Here is a 21,402-nt window from a genome sequence, read left to right as displayed (position 1 = left end):
TATCTAAAATTGTTTCTCATTAATTATCATACCACACCAGGTGGCAATAGAGCAAAAGGAGCTGTGTGAGTACGACATGATGGAAGTCCTCGATCACATCCTGTCACAAATAGCCTCTTACCTCGAGGAAGGTGGAGAGCTCTTATCTGAGGAGGAAGTGTTGCAGGACTTGCGATCATTAGGAGAAGATGTTGCTGTTCCTCTCAAGATCAGAGTAGAGGCTCTTTCTCTCGCTGAAAAGGTAGGTATTTTATACATGAACACAAAAGATAAGGAAGAGATTATAGATATGATACATATCGACTTTATATATGTTCCGTGTTCTGTTGTTTATCTCATAATGGAACACTTTCACTTGTATGCATTTAAGAACCTGTAAGTTGTCCTCATCTTTTAAGATTGTAATTCCACTGTATTGGAGAACTTCAGAAATTAAATTTCGCAGTTGCTCCTTTTAATGAAAATTGAATGTAATGTAAATGAATTTGTACTTTCTTCTTTTCTTATACATATGTCCATCACATAATAAATTGTAGATTAAAGGTCAGTCAAGCTTATTTTGTTTTTATGTAAATTTTCCCTTTTCTAGCATCTGTCACTCAGCGAAGAGGACCTGCAGGTGGTTTGCGTATTGCGGACTGGAAATGTCGTGGCTCGTGGCTGGCTGGATGAGGACGAGCTGGACATGCCACTTGATCAGGTTTCATGCAGTGAAGGAAGGAAGGCTCTCCTGTCCAAGCTAATAACACACACCAAAACTTTACAACAAGCTCAGGCCCTGATTGATCTGCTCAAGATGTGGCCTCCATTTGGGGACGATGTAAGACCATCTCTCCTCTTCTAATTTTGGTTCTTCAACGATAGAGAACCTAAAGTCTCACCTGTTTAATGATGTACAACCACTTCCTTATGATGAGATTGGGTTAACATGCATGACCACATTATTTGTTTCCCACCCTCACAGTTCCTGATAGTCGCAAAAAATATGGAAATTGAGTTTTATAACTTCAGAGAAAAAACAAAGATGTTAAAGAGTGGAAGGGCTTTATTGTCTTTACAGCTCCTCTTCTCTGTCATGCATTGACTACTTTTAATCTTTTAAAAGACTTTTATGTGTATGTGACATGTTGCATGTTAGAGAGTGTTTTGTTCTTTTTTTATTGGCTTACAACATGCTGTTTTTCAGGAGTACCAGGACAGCTTAACCAATCCATGGCTGTCAGTGTTTAGAAAAATAATCGAAGCAACCAAAGAAAATGACACACCAAGTGGTTTAGAGATCATTTGGGAAGCAGCACAAGATGTTATTTCACAAAACCAGGTCTGTTTTGATTAACAAAGCATCCACATACATTCACATATTTTGAATCTCTGTACTTTATATGATATATATATATATATATATATATATATATATATATATATATATATATATATATATATATATATATATATATATATGTAAAATTGTTTATAGATCAAGTTGTGTATATTGAAACAAAAATGCTTATTTGATTCTTTTTATTTCACATTCCAGCTGCCTAAAGACTGCCTTGCTGAGTTGGTGCAACAGCTGTGTGAAGCAGAAGGTGACTTTGGTGCTGTGGCATTGAAATACAGTTCTAAAGTGGCTCTCTTGAGTGATGATCCCGAAGTCAATGGCTACATGATGAAGAATTTAAGTTCTCTGTTAGAGAAGAATTCTGATGTGAGTTGAACATGATGTACCAGTAATGCTTTAAACCTGCTAAACACTTTGCTTTTTTTTGTTTTTGCATGTTATTCTTCTGCTAACTTTTCTTTTTTGTGTTTCCAGGTGACAGAGAGTCGTGATTATGACGGTGACTTATTGGCGAGGGTGATCACACGTGGCTTGGTCGCTCAGGTGGCTCCCACACCTCTGTATGGTCCCTTGGTGACTCATTTGGTATGTTTTGAGACTTCTTGCTGTCCTGTTATGGTTACTATTTCCCTCCTTTTTCACTGGCTTATTTGATTGGTTTTTCTGTTGTAATTTTTGTTCTTATTGTATAAATATCTAAATTTGTATATCCATTTCCATCATCCCTCTCTCTCACTCTCATTTTATCATGTGTAATACAAAATAATTTGGTTAGTAAATGAAATGACTGAAAATGTTCTTACCACCTTGTACTACCTTATCCTGCAGACTGAGATTGGGGACAAGACACACCTGAGAGAGGCAGTGGAGCAGCTAGAGTCCGCTGGCTTCCACAAAGAAGCTGCCAGCTTAACCGTCATGCAAAGCTCAATTCCAAAAGCTCTTCAGACCATTTCTTCTGTACTCAAGACCTACAAAAATTGGCTTTGAATCTGTACCTATTCTTGCTCGTTTAGAATTCCATTACTGTGTTTATCACACATTAGGATTGATAGTCTTGTCTGTTCCTTGTCTCTTTACCAAACATTAGGATTGATAGTCTTGTCTGTTCCTTGTCTCTTTACCAGAACCTTATTGTTCTTAGGCTCAAACTGAATGGTTTACCTATGAATATCTCTGACATTTTTCTTCTCATAATTGGAAATTCGAACTAGGAAACAGAAGGTTTTATTAAAAGTTAAAGAGTGGTGCTCTGTGTTATTTGTAATTGTTTTGATAAAACAATGACTTCAATTTAATTTTATTCAAATGATAGACACCTATATGACTCATTTTTTTGTTTTATCACATTCGCTAAATGCTGCATATACAGATGTTTAGAAACAGATGTATTTCAGATTTCTTTATATGACTACAAATGCCTCCTTTCTTTGGACATAAAATTGCATGCCATTCATGACATATGAAGCAGTTTATAAGAAATAAACATGTCACTATTTTCCTCCAAATAATTAAAAATTCTTAGATGTTATACAGAATTTTCACTGGCAGCATTATTTTGCTCTTGCAAGGATTATGACGTCAAGAAGCACTATATATCCCTAGGATTAGTACTATGATAAAAGTTAACTTCTACTTAGTAAATTTATAGTTATTCATAGTATGCTATTGTTTGAAATATTGTTGTTGTCAAACTACATTGTTATATTGATTTTCTTTGCTTCTGTTTGCAAATGTCTAAATTAAGTTTATGAATTACTTTTATATGATAGAATGTATACACTCCATTTGCTCTTTCTTTCAGGGAATTTTGTTATATGCTAATGTATTACATTTTTATTTTGATGTATGGACTTATGGTTGCACTTGGTCGCTCAGTAATTTAATGAATCGTGTAAGGTTCACAGTAAAGGCTTAGGCTGACTCCAGATGAACATTTTCATTACAGACCTTTTCAAATTGAAAAATATACATACTGAATGGATTACATTTTACCCTTCCATGGCAGGCATTTGTTGCAGGGTCAGGCATTTCACATCATTTTTTTGTTAAAAATACTAGCTAGTCATTCCTTGAATTGTGTAACTAACACATCATATCAAATGCTATTTAGCATCACTTTGATAATATATCATATAAGACTCATCATACTATGATTGAAATCACATCTGAAGAAGCCTACCCCAGTCAGAGTATCTTAAGATATGGCCTGTCTTGGAAGGGTTATTGAAAACTTGTAGCCTGAAAATATTTATATAATAAATTCCTCATTTTCTGTCCTCGAAATCTAAAGTTTGGCATGTTCAGGCAATTGATCAAAATATATCTGATTGAAACATTGGAGGGAGAGTTTCATAACACATCTTACGAAGACAATAGAATTTCACTCAATACCCCCCTCTAATGCTCCCTGACCATGCTAACCTCGAGCAACAAGTACAGCATAATCACCACTCTTACATAATGGCATAATATTTGCTATTTTCCATGCTTTCAGTAGTTTTTCCTTTGCTTCGCTGAACTTTGGTTGGTCAGCCTTTAGAATTCAGTGTCCGTGCGTGTGCATGTGATATTTATTATATTGATAACAAAAATAATAGCAACATTCACAACAATAGCATTTTATCAACATTACAATCTTTAATGTTGATAAAATGCTAAAAATATCTTCATCATCAATAAAAATGAATATGAAGATAATGATGAAATGAATAAAGATAATGACTGTGGCGCAGTCGTCTGGTAGGGTGAGGAAGCCACAACCATCCAGAATGAAGGTCAAGGCGACCAAGGGTTCTCCACCTCCCAGGAGACCCAGCCCTACTAATGGCTCGACCTGTCCTGACGACAGTGACGAGTCGAGTGAGGAAATCACGCTCAGTGAGGAACTCACCAAGGAGTTGTCAGACTCCGAAATGCCTGACGTTACCCACACTGGGGCATCGGACACTGAGACCTATTATGTCGACGTCATTGACGACACAGACTTAATGGACTCAGATTAGCACAATGACTTCCTTCTAATCTAAGTATACTGCAGTGGAACATCATCAGCTTTTCCTCAAGGAATGCCCTTCTCCATGCGATCGTGCAATCTCGGAACATTGACGTTGTCATGCTCAAGGAGACCCTAACACCTAACAGGGGAATCTGTTCGCTTCTCGGGATACCATTCCTTTGTGCTGCCGAGTACGCAAGGCACCAGAGGTTTGATTACCAATGTGAAGTCGACTATCCCCTGCTCCTTGATTGCCGATCCTGTACAGTGTGGAGAAGGTGTTAAATTCCTTGCCGTTGAGATCCATTTGCCCGGGAGTCCCCTCAAGCTGTACAATGTGTATAGCAGGCCAAAATGCAGGAACCAATTCTCATAGGGGGAGACTTCAATGCCCACCACCCCATCTTGGCTCCCACTCGGAGTCGTGATGTGGCTCTGGTAGAGAGAATTAGTTGGTCTGTGGACAACACTGCTACGAGCGATCACTGTGGGATAGTCACCACCATCTTAGACGCTGGCCCGGCACCCGTACCTCGGCACAATCCTCGATGGAAGGTGGACAGGGCCAACTAGAAAGCTTTCCAGGAGGCCCTGGCCAGGTGCCTCAGAACCAGTGACTTCTCACTTAACGATAATGTGGATATACTTGAGGCCAGACTAGTAAATGCCATAGACGAGGCAGCCTCAGAGACCATCCCCAAAACTCGTCCGTGGTCCAGGTGTTTCAAAGACGCCTGGTACTACAATGATGAGATTAAGGAGGTCAACCACAGAATCAATATGTGCAGAAGACACTTCGCAGACAGAGAGCCCCTGAGAACCACGCTCTTTTGAGAGAAGCTCTCAGGGATGCTCAGGAAACTGCTAAGAGGGTAAAGCAGAGTTGTGGAACCGTATCAGACGGGCCACAAATCGCTCAGCCCCCAGAAAGACCCACCATGACCCGCGGTCGGAGGCGGAGAGACTGGCACTCAAGTTCTCTGCCAGAACAAGTAGCGCCGGCCTACCAGCAGAGTTGAGGGAATGCCAAGAGGAATTGCTTTCAGGCAGGCATGCCCTCATCAGAGAAAAGGCGGTCGAGCCTGATGACGCAGATGCCATGTTCTCTCTGAGGGAATTACGGCGGACGTATAAGACCAGTTCCCGGTCAGCCCCGGACCTGGAGAAGGCTTTTGAACTAGCGAGCCCGCTCGCCATTCAGGAGATCCTGATCCGCAAGGGAATCAAAGGCAGACTGCTTGCCTGGATTGGTGGCTATTTTCGGAACAGAACTGTCAGAGTGAAGTTCCAAAGTCACCTCTCCAGGCATTTGCCCCTGGAGAATGGCACTCCACAAAAGGGGGGGGGGGGTCCTTAGCCCGGCTCTGTTTAACACCCTCATGTTAAGCATTCTCGACATTCACCTCCCAGCGGGATGCAAGATCATTTCATATGCAGATGATCTTGAAATTATCTCTGCTGGGAGACGAGATGAGAATCAAACTAGAAAGGCCCAGCGTTGTCTGGACCTAATGTCTAAGGAATGTCGCAGAGTCGGGCTTAAGATCTCAGCAGCCAAATCTAATCCCAGGAGGCCATCGCGATGAACATGGGCAGTGCTCAATTTTCAGATTTCTATTGTTGTTGTTGTTGTTGTTATCTGTTATCATTAAGACTTTATTGTCCTTTTTTTACTTATTATCCTTATCACTATTATTATTATCATCATTTTTGTTATTATTGTCGTTGCTATTATTATCATTGTCATTATTATCATCATCATTATCATTACTATTATTATTACTCTTATTCTTCTTATTATTATTATCATTATGATTATCATTATCATTATTATCATAATCAAAATTAACACCATCATTGTTCCAGTAATCATAATCATCATTTTCACCATCATCCTCATCATCATCATCATAATTACCACAACTACTATTACAATTATCATTATTATCGTCATCATTATCATCATGATCATCATTACGATTTGCAACGAAATTTTTGAATTGCTAAATTATATTGTTATCATTATTATCATTGGTGTTGTTATTATCAATGTCATTATCATCATTAATATTATTAGTATTGTTATTATCATTATTATAATTACTACTATCATTAATACCATTACTATTATCATTTTATAATCATTTTCATTACAATCATTATTATTTTCATCATTATTGTTATAGCTATCATCATTATCATTATTGTCATAATTATAATCATCATCATTATCACTATATCATCATCATTATCATCACCCTTACTGTCATTAGTATCACCGTTATGAAGATGATAACCCTAACGATATTGACAGTAAAAACGATAATAATAACAATGTTGATAACAGTCACGAGAAACAGACCTCCTCGTGACAGACATCCTCGTGACAGACATCCTCGTGACAGACAGAGATTGAGCGAAAAAGAGACGCGTTTCACTTCAGTCGTGCAATGCCGTTGTATAATCGATTGAATTTCCTTCATCATTCATTTAGAGAATGATGATGATAGTGATGCTGTTGAGATTGGTGACTTTGCTAATGATTATGTGTTTTGTGTTTTTATTTTAAGGATAATGATAGTGATGATGTTGAGATTGGTGTATTTGCTAATGATAATGATAATGTGTTTTGTGTTTTTATTTTAAGGATAATGATGATAGTGATGATGTTGAGATTGGTGACTTTGTTAATGATAATGATAATGTGTTTTGTGTTTTTATTTTAAGGATAATGATGATAGTGATGATGTTGAGATTGGTGACTTTGTTAATGATAATGATAATGTGTTTTGTGTTTTTATTTTAAGGATAATGATGATAGTGATGATGTTGAGATTGGTGACTTTGTTAATGATAATGATAATGTGTTTTGTGTTTTTATTTTAAGGATAATGATGATAGTGATGATGTTGAGATTGGTGACTTTGTTAATGATAATGATAATGTGTTTTGTGTTTTTATTTTAAGGATAATGATGATAGTGATGATGTTGAGATTGGTGACTTTGTTAATGATTATGATAATGTGTTTTGTGTTTTTATTTTAAGGATAATGATGATAGTGATGATGTTGAGATTGGTGACTTTGTTAATGATTATGATAATGTGTTTTGTGATTTTATTTTAAGGATAATGATGATAGTGATGATGTTGAGATTGGTGACTTTGTTAATGATAATGATAATGTGTTTTGTGTTTTTATTTTAAGGATAATGATGATAGTGATGGTAATGATAATGGTAATGATGGCGGTAATGATAATGATGGTAATGTTGATAATATTGATGATGATAAAAGTAACAATGATAATAGCGATAATAATAAGAATAGTAATAAAGATGGTGATAATAATAATGGTGAATAGTGATGATTATCACAATGATTATGATAAGGACAATAATGATAATGATAATGGCAATAATGATAACAACTTCCAATTAAAAATAAACATTGCAACTTATTACCCTTGTTATTACTCTTATTATTACTCCTATTACTATCACCAATCTTTATCAGTGTCATCGTTATTACTATCATCTTTGTTGTTATTATCAGTACTATTGCCATTATCATACAGTTACCATTTACATTATCATTATATATATGTGCGTGTATATATATATATATATATATATATATATATATATTATATATATATATATATATATTATATAATATATATTATATATATATAATATATATATATATATATATATATATATATATATATATATATATATATATATATATGTATGTATGTATGTATGTATGTATGTAAATATATATGTATGTATGTATGTATATATGTATGTATGCATGAAAGTATGTAAGTATGTTAGTATGTATGCATGTATGCATATGCAGTCCATGCCTTCTGTATTGACAAGCGAGTGCGGCCACGTATGCAATCACATTTCCCCTTGGTGATTTCAATAGGATTACTGGTCTTATTGCAATAGCGATCTTTCTCCATCCGAAATAAGAGAGAGAGAGAGAGAGAAAGAGAATAAGAGAGAGAAAGAGAGAGAGAGAGAGAAAGAGAAAGAAAGAAAGAAAGAAAGAAAGAAAGAAAGAGAGAGAGAAAGAGAAAGAGAAAGAGAGAGAGAATAAGAGAGAGAGAGAGAGAAAAGACACAGAAAAGCATTCTCTCTCGTGTATTAGAGACAATGAATATTTCAAGCTAGGACAAAGCAAATGTATCCGAATTATTTCATGCAAAAACAGACAAACTCACGTCGACTGAGCATGAAAATTGTTGATTTAAGTCATATCATGATATGAATGAAACAAGATGAAGCTAAAGGCAGATTATGAACGATTCTGCATGATACATAAACATATTGGGAGAGAAGCAGTATAAGTAATGAGGAAGGACAAGCAGAATATCACTCTATTTACAACTATTTGCGAATTCCGAATAAGATGAAGGATGGCTGAACAGATGTAAAGAAACGTGATAGACCGCTTGCTTGCAATACCCGTCCAGCCATGAAGCTCCGGTGGGCGTGGATGCTGGGTTGATGAGGGTAGAATAATACCAACGTGCGTCGTAATGTTTCGTTATATTATGATTCAAATGATATCGTTCATGCCAGTTGTTCTAGTGTGTTATGATAGATACTCGTTCCTCTAACCAAACACGCTGCATAATGGAAACATAAGACACAGTCACCTTACATGAAATAGATACAAAATTCCACTCGAGGCAAAAACAATAATGTGTCGTCCAATCAACTTTCTAAATTTAGATGAAAGAGTTTTCCTCTCATGGATCTTAGACATGTTGCACATAATCATCATTATCGAAATTATTAGTATTGATAGCGTCATCAGCATCATTATTATCATAATAGTTGTTATCATTATCATCATTAATAAGAGAGGGAAACAGGGAGGAGATAATCGGGGTGGAAGAGAAGAATGGAGAGAGAGAGAGAGAAGGAGGGAAGGAGAGAGGGGGAAGGGAAAGAGAAAGGGAAGGAAGGAGAGATGGGGGAGAAAGATAAGCGGGGAGGGAGAGAGGAATGGAGAGAGAGAGAGAGGGAAGGAGAGAGGGATGGAGGGAGAGAGAGAGAGGGAGGAAGGGAAAGAGGGAGGAGATAGGCGGGGAGGGAGAGAGGAATGGAGAGAGAGAGAAAGGGAGGAAAGGAGAGAGGGAGGGAGGGAGAGAGAGGGAGAGGAAAGGAGAGAGGGAGAAAGGAAAGGAGGGATGGATGGAGAGGAGAGGGAAGAAAGGAAAGAGGGAAGAGGGAGAGAGATAAGCAGGGTGGAAGAGAAGAATGGAGAGAGAGAGAGAGAGAGTGAGAGAGAGAGAGAGAGAGAGAGAGAGAGAGAGAGAGAGAGAGAGAGAGAGAGAGAGAGAGAGAGAGGAAGGAAAGGAGAGAGGGAGGAAGGGAAAGAGGGATGGAGGGAGAGAGAGAGGAAGGAAAGGAGAGAGGGAGGAAGGGAAAGAGGGATGGAGGGTGAGAAGGAGGGAGGGAGGAATGGAGGGAGAGAGGGAGGGCTCTCTGCGTGTGCAAGAGAGCGCGAGATTTAAAGCCCAGATCGTCCTTTATTCCAGTGCCATGGTGGTCTGGTGGTCAGGGCTGAGGTGTAGTTGGCCCTTTCTGTCAGCCAAGTAGGTCAACCCGGGTTCGATTCCCGGCCATGGCGTAATTTATTTTTATTATTATCAATATTGATAGTGGTAGTAGTTGTAGTCGCAATATAACTATCATCATTATTACTACAATTGAAATTATCATTATCATTATTATCATGTATATGATGATTACTGTCATCTTTATTATCCCTACTTTCCTCTAATTATCGATATTAATTTCATCAACATCATCGTCATTATCTTTACTTTTATTATCTTTATTATCATGTCAACATCATTATTAATTAACATTATCATTATCATTAGCATTGTTATTATCATCGTCATCGTTGTGTTATTATCAGTATTGTCATTATCATCATTATTATCAATATCATCATCATCATCATCATCACACGCAGAGGTAATGTATTTTCTTCATTATCATCATCATCATTCCTATTATTATCAACGTAGTATTATGGCATATAATTAATTTTTCTTCCTTTTTTTATCATCGTTATTATTGTTGTTATCATCACTGTTGTTGTTTTCTTTGCTTTATCATTGTGATTGTAATTGTTATTACCGGCATTATCATTATCATTACCATAATTATTAACATTATCTACTTTATCACTGACATCATTATCATTATTGCTATTGTTCTTATCTTTATTAGTTGTTATCATTATCATCATTAATATCTTTATTAACGTTGTTTTTATCATCATCATCATCATTATCATAGTTATCAGCATTATGATGTCGGCAGATCGAGCCCCGTCCAAGCTCGTGAGTTTCCACTGTCGCCTGGCGGTCACTGCCGTGGCTGGGCATCACGGTGGGTAAGGACCAAGCTCAGGTCGAGTCAGCACTCGCTGGCACACTCTCTCCCGAGTCAGCACTCGCTGGCACACTTATTCACGAGTCAGCACTCGCTGGCACACTTTCTCCCGATCATCATCATCATCATCATCATCATCATCATCACCATAAGCACCACCACCACCACCACCATCATCATCATTATCATCATCATCATCATCATCATCACCATAAGCACCACCACCATCATCATCACACATAGATGTAATATTTTTTCTTCCTTTTCGTCATTATCATTCTTATTGTTATCATTAACAATATATCCTTTTTAATATTCGTTATAATTGTCATTATAATTGCTTTTATCATTTTTTATTTAAATCATCATTATTTTTGTTATCGTTATCATTATTACAATTATCATTATTGTTGTTCTTGGTATTGTTATCATCCTTATTACATCATCTTTATCATCATCATCATTGTTGTTACTGTTGTTGCTGTGGTTACAATCATCATTATGATTATCATGATTGCTATCATTCTGATTCGTATCAACGCCTCACGTCTTCTTCATCCCTGTAGTGGGAAATTGATAAACTCCGTAGAGTTTTTATTGATGTTAAATTTGGCAGCGAGGTACCCGACAACGCGTCATCATGAAAGAAAAATAAAAAATGGAAAAAAAAGGTAAAAATGAAAAATGTAAAAATGAAAAATGGAAAAATGAAAAATGAAAAATCATTATCATCATTAATATCTTTATTAACGTTGTTTTTATCATCATCATCATCATTATCATAGTTATCAGCATTATGATGTCGGCAGATCGAGCCCCGTCCAAGCTCGTGAGTTTCCTCTGTTGCCTGGCGGTCACTGCCATGGCTGGGCATCACTGTAAGGACCAAGCTCAGGTCGAGTCAGCACTCGCTGGCACACTCTCTCCCGAGTCAGCACTCGCTGGCACACTCTCTCCCGAGTCAGCACTCGTTGGCACACTCTCTCCCGAGTCAGCACTCGCTGGCACACTCTCTCCCGAGTCAGCACTCGTTGGCACACTCTCTCCCGAGTCAGCACTCGCTGGCACACTCTCTCCCGAGTCAGCACTCGCTGGCACACTCTCTCCCGAGTCAGCACTCGCTGGCACACTCTCTCCCGAGTCAGCACTCGCTGGCACACTATCTCCCGAGTCAGCACTCGCTGGCACACTCTCTCCCGAGTCAGCACTCGCTGGCACACTATCTCCCGAGTCAGCACTCGCTGGCACACTCTCTCCCGAGTCAGCACTCGCTGGCACACTCTCTCCTGAGTCAGCACTCGCTGACACAGGCGAAGCATCTGCTCCGCAAACAGGGCATATTTTAATCCCTATCCTTATCATTATTATTATCGTCATCATAGTTATTATCATTATCACTATCATCACCATCATAATTTCATTATCATTATCATTTTTATTACTATCATAATTTTCAATGTTATTATTATCATTATTATAAAGATTGTCATGATTATTGCCACCATGATCATTATCATTATCATTATCATTATTTCAACCAAAGTTACAGCCATACATTCTTACGCCATCATTACTATGTTGTTACTATCATCATTATCATCATCATTGTTATTATTATTACCATTGTTATCCTCATTATCATTATTATCAATATTATCAAAATCATTCATAGCATTAGCATTAGCCTTCTGGTGTTATCGTTATTATTACTATTATCATCATCAACACCATCATCATCTTCATCATTATGATTATCATCCCCCTCCTCCTCCTCATCATCATCACCATCATCATCATTCCTATTGTTATCATTAACATAATATCCCTTTTAATCTTCGTTAAATTGTTCGTATCATCATTTCTTTTATTTTTATCAAAATCACCATTAGTTTTGTTATCATTATCATCATTATGATTATGATTATTGTTGTTCTTGTTATTGTTATCATCCTTATTACATCATCATTATTATCATTATTATTATTGTTACTGTTGTTGCTATGGTTACCATCGTCATTATGATTATCGTGATTGCTATCATTCTCATTCATGTCAACGCTTCACGTCTTCTCCATCACCATTATTGCAACTGTTAATATCACCACTCTCTCCATTGCTAGTAGTAGTCGCCGCAGTTGCAGTATCAATGCTATCAACATCAGCATCACCATCATTGCTATTTTCACTGCTGTGTTATTATCACAATCATTGTCGTGATAAATATTTCTATTGTTGTTGTTATTATTATCATCATCAACATTGTTTTCATTATTATTATCATCACCATCATCATCATTATCATCACTATCACTATCAGTATCATTATTATTATCATTAGCATCATCATCATTACCCTCTTATTTATTTTTACCATCATCATCACACACAGCCAGAGGTAATATTTTTTTCTTCGTCATCATCATCATTGGTGATAATATAATAATATTCACCATAGATATCATTATTATCATCCCTTTTATTGATACTATTATCATTATCATCATTACAAACATCATTACATTCATTTTCATCATTATCGTTAATGTTACCACTATTATCATTATCATTATTATCATCATTATCAGTATTGATATTACTACTATTATCTTTAGTGTTAACATTATCATTATTATCGTTATGATCATCATTAACCCTATATGCATTATAATACTAAATGAGATACTAAAATGTGAGTATTAAATACCGTAGATTTATATCGGACCGTGGTATTTCCGTGACGTGCCTAACGACGCCGCCAGTACCTGCTATCCGGATCTAGAACTACTAACACGATCATTCTCTTTACGTGCCAAATATATTAACTAATAGAACTTATCAAAGTGTCACCTGAGTGAGTTACCGCTTCTGCTTCTCTTGCGACTGTGACCAGAAGCCCAGAAACCCATTACCGGGGATCAAAGTGTTTATGTATATGAATATATATGTATATGTATATATATATATATATATATATATATATATATATATATATATATATATATATATATATATATATATACACACACACACATACACACCGGTGGATTTCGAAGGAAAGGGGGAGGAAGGGAGATAAGCAGAGAGAGAGAGAGAGAGAGAGAGAGAGAGAGAGAGAGAGAGAGAGAGAGAGAGAGAGAGAGAGAGAGAGAGAGAGAGAGAGAGAAATGAGACGGGAGGGGGGAGGTAGAGGAAAGGAGGGAGTAATGGAAGGAGGGAGGGAGGGATGAAGGGAGATAGGGAGGAAGGGAGATAAGCAGAAGAAGAGAGGGATAGAGGGAAAGAGTTAATGAGGAAGGGAGGGAAGGAGGGAGGGAGAGAGAGAGAAGGAGGAAAGGAGAAAGGAGGGAAGGGAAAGAGGGATGGAAGAAGAGAGAGAGAGAGGGAGTAGAGGAGAGAGGGAGGAAGGGAAAGAGGGATGGAGGGAGAGAGAGAGGGAGGCAGGGAAATAAGCAGGATACGGTAGGGAAAGAGGGATGGAGGGAAGGAGAGAGGGAGGAAGGGGAAGAGGGATAGAGGGAGAGATGGAGGGAGGGAGGGAGAGAGGAGTGGAGGGAGAGAGGGAGGGAGAAAGGAATGGAGGGAGAAAAAGAGAGAGAGAGGGGGGGGGGGGCTCTCTGCGTGTGTAAGAGAGCGCGAGATTTAAACCCCAGATCGTCCTTCATTCCAGTGCCATGGTGGTCTGGTGGTCAGGGCTGAGGTGTAGTTGGCCCTTTCTGCCAGCCAAGTAGGTCAACCCGGGTTCGATTCCCGGCCATGGCGTACATCTATTATTATTATTATCAATATTGAGAGATGCTGTAGTTTTAATATAATCACTATTATTATTGCTACTACTATTGAAACTAGTATTGTAATTATCATGTATATTATAATTACTATCACGATTATTATCACTTTCCTCATAATCATAATTATCATAGTTATTAGTAATTAGCATCATTATCATTATGATGTATTACTTTCAGCATTATGATACTAATAATCATGATAACAACAAGCAGAATGAGAACAGTAATAATAATGATGATGATAATAATAATAATGGAAATAAAAAAAATAATAACAGCAATAATGATAGAAATAACATTGACCTTTCAGCAGCGGAGGATCACCCTGGGATCTCCGAAATATCATCGCTAAACGACTCACATATCCTACGAATATCCTTCTCTTGTTCTTTCTCTAAACTAGGATTCACGCAGGATTCTTCAGTGTTAATGTCACCGTACACATCCTCTCCCCGACCATCAGGAGTAACGGGTAATTTATCGTCTCCGTTGAAATCTCCAGACACAAAACTGAACCCGGATAATCGACGCGCAGCCATTTCCCAAACTATCCTTTTCGTCGGGATTTACTTGACCTTTCTGGTAAGGGGCATGGATGCAGGTTGAACTCCCCGTAGTTTATGGAGTTCGGATATTAACTGCGACGTGAACTTCGTGCCTCTGTCCGAGAGAATTTCACTCTGAAGGGATAACCAAAGAGTGTTTTCTAACCTGCTCGTTAAACTTTGACTTAACGCACGTTGTGCAAATTAGCCCATCGATACATTCAAATTTAAAAAGTGAATTAGGGTTTCTACTAATTTCTTCGGATTTTTACGCGAATGAAGGGCATGTAGCTTGGGATACTTTACTTGCAGGAACCAATCAGACCTTCCGAGATAATCAATTGTTGAAATGATTCTCCCGTTTCAATCTTCGACTGTCTGAAATCATGCCTGTAGCCATTCGGTATCTTACTAAAACCTCTAGAGAAAACTTTTTAAAGATATTCATACTCACTCGTTATTTCAGGAGAAAGTGAAGTATATACATCAGCTGCTTTAATCGGACGGCATAAGTGTCAACGTCAACATTCAACAATGCAGCCACTCGCTCGAATCTCACCAAATAGTTAGCGATATCTTCTCCCTCGGAATACACTGGCAAATTAGGCCTAACAGCTCTTCCAATTCCGCAACGAACCTCCGATGCCCTCGGGTTCTTTAGGCGAGCCAATTCTAGTTCGCGCTCTAATTTCGCTTTCTCTCTCTTACATTTCTCCGCTTCGGACTTTATCTTCTTTATCTTCTCAATTTCTCGTTCTTTCGCTCTCTCTTCTCGTCGCAATGCGAAGGATTTTTACAATGAGTTAAATTTTCTGTCCAGATAAAGTAATTTCTGTCATATCCTGGCAAGGTCGCCGCTGTCAAGGTTCTAGGACATAGATGTGTATTCAGAATTACCTATCTTGGTAGAAAATAAAATTTCGCTGATTTTCCTTTGCTTTATTGCGTAAATTTTCCACACATGTAAATAATCGGCGGAGGAAGAGAAAGAGGGATGGAGAGAGAGAGAAAGAGGGAAGGAGAGAGGGAGGAAGGAGAGAGATATGCGGAAAGGGAGAGAGGAATGGAGGGAGAGAGAGAGGGAGGAAGGAGAGAGATATGCGTAGAGGGAGAGAGAGAGGGAGGGAAGGAGAGAGGGATGGAGGAAGAGAGGAATGGAGAGAAAAAGATAAGCGGGGATGAAGAGAGGAATGGAGGGAGAGAGAGAGGGAGGGAAGGAGAGAGAGAGGGAGAGAAAGAGGAATGGAGAGAGAGAGAGAGAGAAGGAAGTAGAGAGGGAGGAAGGGGATGAGGGATGGAGAGAGAGAGAGAGAGGGAGGGAAAGAGGGATGGAGAGAGAGAGAGAGAGGGACAGAGGAATGGAAGGAGAGAGGGAGGGAGGGAAGGAGAAAGGGAGGAAGAGAAAGAGGGATGGAGGGAGAGAAAGAGGGAGGAAGAGAGGAATGGATGGAGGAAGAGAGAGGGAGTTAGGGAAAGAGGGATGGAGGGAAGGAGAGAGGGAGGGAGGGAAAGAGGGATGGAGGGAGAGAGAGAGGGAGGGAGGTAGAGAGGGAGGAAGGGAAAGAGGGTTGGAGAGAGAGAGAGAGAGTGAGGGAAAGAGGGATGGAGAGAGAGAGAGAAGGAGGAACAGAGGAATGAAAAAAGAGAGATGGAGAGAGAGAGAGAGAGAGAGGGGGGGGGGGATGGCTCTCTGCGTGTGCAAGAGAGCGCGCGATTTAAACCCCAGATCGTCCTTTATTCCAGTGCCATGGTGGTCTGGTGGTCAGGGCTGAGGTGTAGTTGGCCCTTTCTGCCAGCCAAGTAGGTCAACCCGGGTTCGATTCCCGGCCATGGCGCATTAATTATTTTTATTATTGATTTTAGTTGTAGTTGTAGTAGTAATATAACTATCACCATTATTACTATCATTGAAACTATCATAATAATTATTATCATACTTATTATAATCATTATCATCATTATCATCACAACTTTCCTCACCCTCATAATTAATAAAAATGATAACAGCAATAATGATATTAATAACATTGACGATAATAATCCCTATAGTTAATATCATCACCATCATCGTCATTATCCTTACTTTTCATGATTTATCATCATTATCATGTAAACATTATCATTATCGTTATTATTAGCATTGTTCTTATCATCTTCATCGTCGGTTGTGTTATTATCACTATTACTGTTATTGTTATTAACATTATTTAATTATTGCTTTTATTATCACCATTATTATTTCATTGTCACACACACAAAATAATGATAATAATAATAATAATAGTAATAATAATAATAATAATAATAATAATAATAACAATAATAATAATAATAATAATAATAATAATAATAATAATAATAATAATAATCCATCTCCGCACAAACCGTCGCCCTCGCCTTGAAATCCCGATCTAAAAAGCCCCCACTGAGTGAATTATATATATATATATATATATATATATATATATATATATATATATATATATATATATGTGTGTGTGTGTGTGTGTGTGTGTGTGTGTGTGTGTGTGTGTGTGTGTTTGTGTCTGTGTGTGTGTGTGCATGAACTTTTCTTTTTCGTCTTTTCCGCATGTTTCAAGTACAGTTTCCTTTAATATTTCACTGAATTGGTCGTTCATTTGGTCTATGTCAAGATTTTCTTCGAGAGCTGAGTATCTGTTTCGGATATTAAGACCTATTCTTAATGTTCATTAGATTAAGGAGATGCTTCTGTATGAGCTTATTTCGTTCCCTTCTTAGCTGTAATTTAACTCTACTTCTGACCAGTCTATGGTCGCTACCGACATTAACTTTATTGATAACGGTTACGTCTTGTGCAATGTCGCGCCTATTGGTGATTATGAAGTCAATTTCGTTTTTAATGGCGGAAGGCGATTTCCACGTCCATTTCCTCCCGGGTCTCTTTTCGAAGAATGTATTCATAATTTTAAGGGATTGAGCTTCGGCGAATTCTATCAGCCTTTGCCCTCTCTCATTTCTGGTGCCTATTCCATGTTTCCCAACCGAGGTTTCTCCATCTTCCCTTATTCCTATCTTGGCATTAAAATCCTTCATAATCACGGTAAAATGAGTTTTTGCTCTATCAGCTCTCTCTCTCTCTCTCTCTCTCTCTCTCTCTCTCTCTCTCTCTCTCTCTCTCTCTCTCTATCTATCTATCTATCTATCTCTATCTCTCTCTCTCTCTCTCTCTCTCTCTCTCTCTCTCTCTCTCTCCCTCTCTCTCTCTCTCTCTCTCTCTCTCTCTCTATCTATCTATCTATCTATCTATCTCTATCTCTATCTCTCTCTCTCTCTCTCTCTCTCTCTCTCTCTCTCTCTCTCTCTCTCTCTCTCTCTCTCTCTCTCTCTCTCTCTCTCTCTTTCTCCTTCCCGCATCCTTCTGTTTTCGCACGTGGATTTCAAGGGTGGTGGAGGGAGGGAGAGAGGGATGGAGAGAGAGGGATGGAGAGAGAGGTGGAGAGAGAGATGGAGAGAGAGATGGAGAGAGAGGGAGGGAGGGAGGGAGAGAGAGAGAGAGAGAGAGAGAGAGAGAGGGAGGGAGAGGAAGACAAGGATAGAGAGAGGGAGAGGAAGAGAATGATGGAGAGAGGGAGAGAGGAATGGAGGTAGAGAAGGAGGGATGGAGGGCCGGAAGGGGAGGAGGGAGAGTGATAAGCAGGGAAGAAGAGAGGGATAGAGGGAGAGAGGAAAAAAGGGTGGGAGGGAGAGAGGAAAGGAGGGAGGAAGAGAGGAATGGAGAGAGAGAGGGAGGAAGAGAAAGAGGGATGGAGGGAGAGAGAGAGGGAGGGAGAGAGAGAGGGAGGGAACGAGAGAGGGAGGTAGGGAAAGAGGGATGAAGGGAGAGAGAGAAGGAGGAAGAGAAAGAGGGATGGAGGGAGAGATGAAGTGAGGGAGGGGAATAATAAAATGCGAAAACAGAAGGATGCGGGAAGGAGAAAGAGAGAGAGAGAGAGAGAGAGAGAGAGCAGAAAAAAGAAATACATATCTTAGAATACAAACAGACATCGACAAAAATACGGGTAATAGATACATACATATTTTTTCAGTTGAAGTCGTGATCAGGTTTTAATAGAATTAAAGAAAAACTGATTGACCCCCCCCCCCCCCCAAAAAAAAAAAAAAAAAAAAGAGAGAGAGAGAGACCTATATCCATCTATCATATCTATCTATGCGTAAGCAGGAGAGCGCGAGATTTAAAGCCCAGATCGTCCTTTATTCCAGTGCCATGGTGGTCTGGTGGTCAGGGCTGAGGTGTAGTTGGCCCTTTCTGTCAGCCAAGTAGGTCAACCCGGGTTCGATTCCCGGCCATGGCGCAGTTTATCAATTTTATTATTATCAATATTGATAGTGGTAGTAGTTGCAGTAGGTCCTTTTGATAAGGATAACAAAAAAGCTAACATGAAACTATTTGTGGCTAATACTTTGTAATTGATATGTCAACTTTCTTTTGGACAGTCACTTGCAATAATGGTGGTGATGATGATGATTATGGTGATAACGATAAGGATAATAGTTAATAAAACTAATCTTAATAATATTGATAACAATGATAATGATGATGATAACAACAACACTAGTAGATAATAATGATAATTATAAAGTAAATGATAATCACAATAATGGTGATATAATGATAAAGATATTACAAACAGCATCAGACTAGATAACACCAATAAATATAACGCAACAAAAACAGAGAGTGAGGGAGGATAATAGAAAATACTACAAGGGAGTAAGAATATTGTGAAAATAACCGTCTAATTTATTAGATGAACGAACTTAGGACGATAAAAAAAAAAATGTGGGCGGCACTAAATCGTCCTACCGAATTATGATATGAATTAATTAATTCGTTTTACGCCATGACACAGTCGGAGTGTCAAGTATGTTGGTGAACAAAATTGTAGGATGAGTTAATGCAAGAGTAAGAGAGTATATGGTGAGTTTATAGAAATACATTGCTAATAACTATCCACTTTTATTTTCAACAAACTAAGGGCCATAAAAAGAATATTGTGGGTGGAGCGTCCTCTATCGAATCACTATGAATTCATTCCTTTTATGCCATGACACAATCGCAGTGTCAAGTGTGTTTGTGAACATAGGCGCGGGATGAGTTAATGAAGAGTAAGAACGGTAGATGATGCGTCTACAGTGAGGAATGAGTACGTGAGTTGACAGTGAACGTGAGTGACGCAGAGTGTGAGTATATGTCTCGTATCGCTGCAATTTACTTGTTTAGTAAAATATAATTCAGCTTACGAGCTTAAATAAAATTTCTAGCCATATTTCCCTGTCTGAACTGAATAAGGATCAACAATAGCACTGCTGTCACTCCCTCTTTATAAGCGAAGGGAGAAACTCTCAACACCCTTTCCCTAAATAATAATAAAAAAAAGGATACAAACAGATAGATTGTTTGAAATTACTAACACTATATGAACTCCAATAGAGATAAAGCACTTAAGTGGATAAGCAAGTTGAGATATTACACCTGTTCAGCGAGTCACTTCCGTTGTCGGTTTCCCAAGTCACGGGGAAGCTGAGAGTCCACCTTAGAGTCCACCTCAGAGTCCACCTTAGAGTCCTTCGCACATTCTGTCCGCGATCCTTTTTCCCTCGTCTCGGTGGAGTTAGAGCTTAAACGAAAAGTATGAATTCGCACCAGAATCATACAAATAATGGAAAATGATGATAATCATGAAGTTGATCCGAGACGAGATTTTTTGTGCAATAATTGACTCGTTGGATAAGACTCACAGCAAAAGAAACGTCTTCCTGCAACCCTTGCTCTCTGGCTCTCTGTCGGGAAAGTCTTTTACGGCTTAGTGCCTTTGTTCGGCACGTGGCTTACTTAAGCTTAACTAATGTATATGATGAATTAAGAAAATAGATAAAATTCGAGTAAGCCATTTTAATGAGATAATTTAAGATAGACCAAATACGAACTAATTGAGAATGATATTAGATTTTAGCTAATTAATATGAATAACAAAGCTGAAAGCACAATTACTGTTCCATATGGTTGATATGAATATAAAAAATGAAGAAAAGATGAGCTAACTATCTCTCTCTCACAACATGATTAGGAAGACTTAACAACCCAAATAAACCTTATCTGATTGTGCAACGAATCCCGCAGATTGCGAAGGAACGTCGGTCTTCAAAACAGCTGTTTTGTGGGACATCAGGATCGACACGGCTGGCGTGCCAAGCCTTTCCGGAGGTTTCATCGTCGTGCCACGGAGGCCTTGCTTATTAAACGATAAGAACAAATTTAA

At 38.4% G+C, this 21,402-nt stretch overlaps 1 protein-coding gene across 1 annotated transcript in view; it reads left to right on the top strand.

The window, feature by feature from the left end:
• LOC122254631 (NBAS subunit of NRZ tethering complex) overlaps positions 1-3,270 on the top strand; it is a 243,171-nt gene extending 239,901 nt beyond the window's left edge. Inside the window, exons 33-38 of the mRNA XM_086532481.1 lie at positions 41-241; positions 590-820; positions 1,187-1,321; positions 1,538-1,708; positions 1,817-1,927; positions 2,171-3,270. Of these exons, the coding sequence (XP_086388607.1) occupies positions 41-241; positions 590-820; positions 1,187-1,321; positions 1,538-1,708; positions 1,817-1,927; positions 2,171-2,332 (1,011 nt within the window). The 3' untranslated portion in view covers positions 2,333-3,270. The remainder of the gene's footprint in view (positions 1-40; positions 242-589; positions 821-1,186; positions 1,322-1,537; positions 1,709-1,816; positions 1,928-2,170) is intronic.
• Positions 3,271-21,402: the final 18,132 nt, after the last annotated feature.

Source organism: Penaeus japonicus, unplaced genomic scaffold (genome assembly GCF_977035675.1).
Source record: "Penaeus japonicus unplaced genomic scaffold, GWHDUDI00000001_assembly GWHDUDI00000037, whole genome shotgun sequence".
Lineage (NCBI taxonomy): Eukaryota > Metazoa > Arthropoda > Malacostraca > Decapoda > Penaeidae > Penaeus > Penaeus japonicus.
The sequence above is the reverse complement of the archived record's forward strand: the minus strand, read 5'-3'. Positions and strand labels throughout refer to the sequence as shown.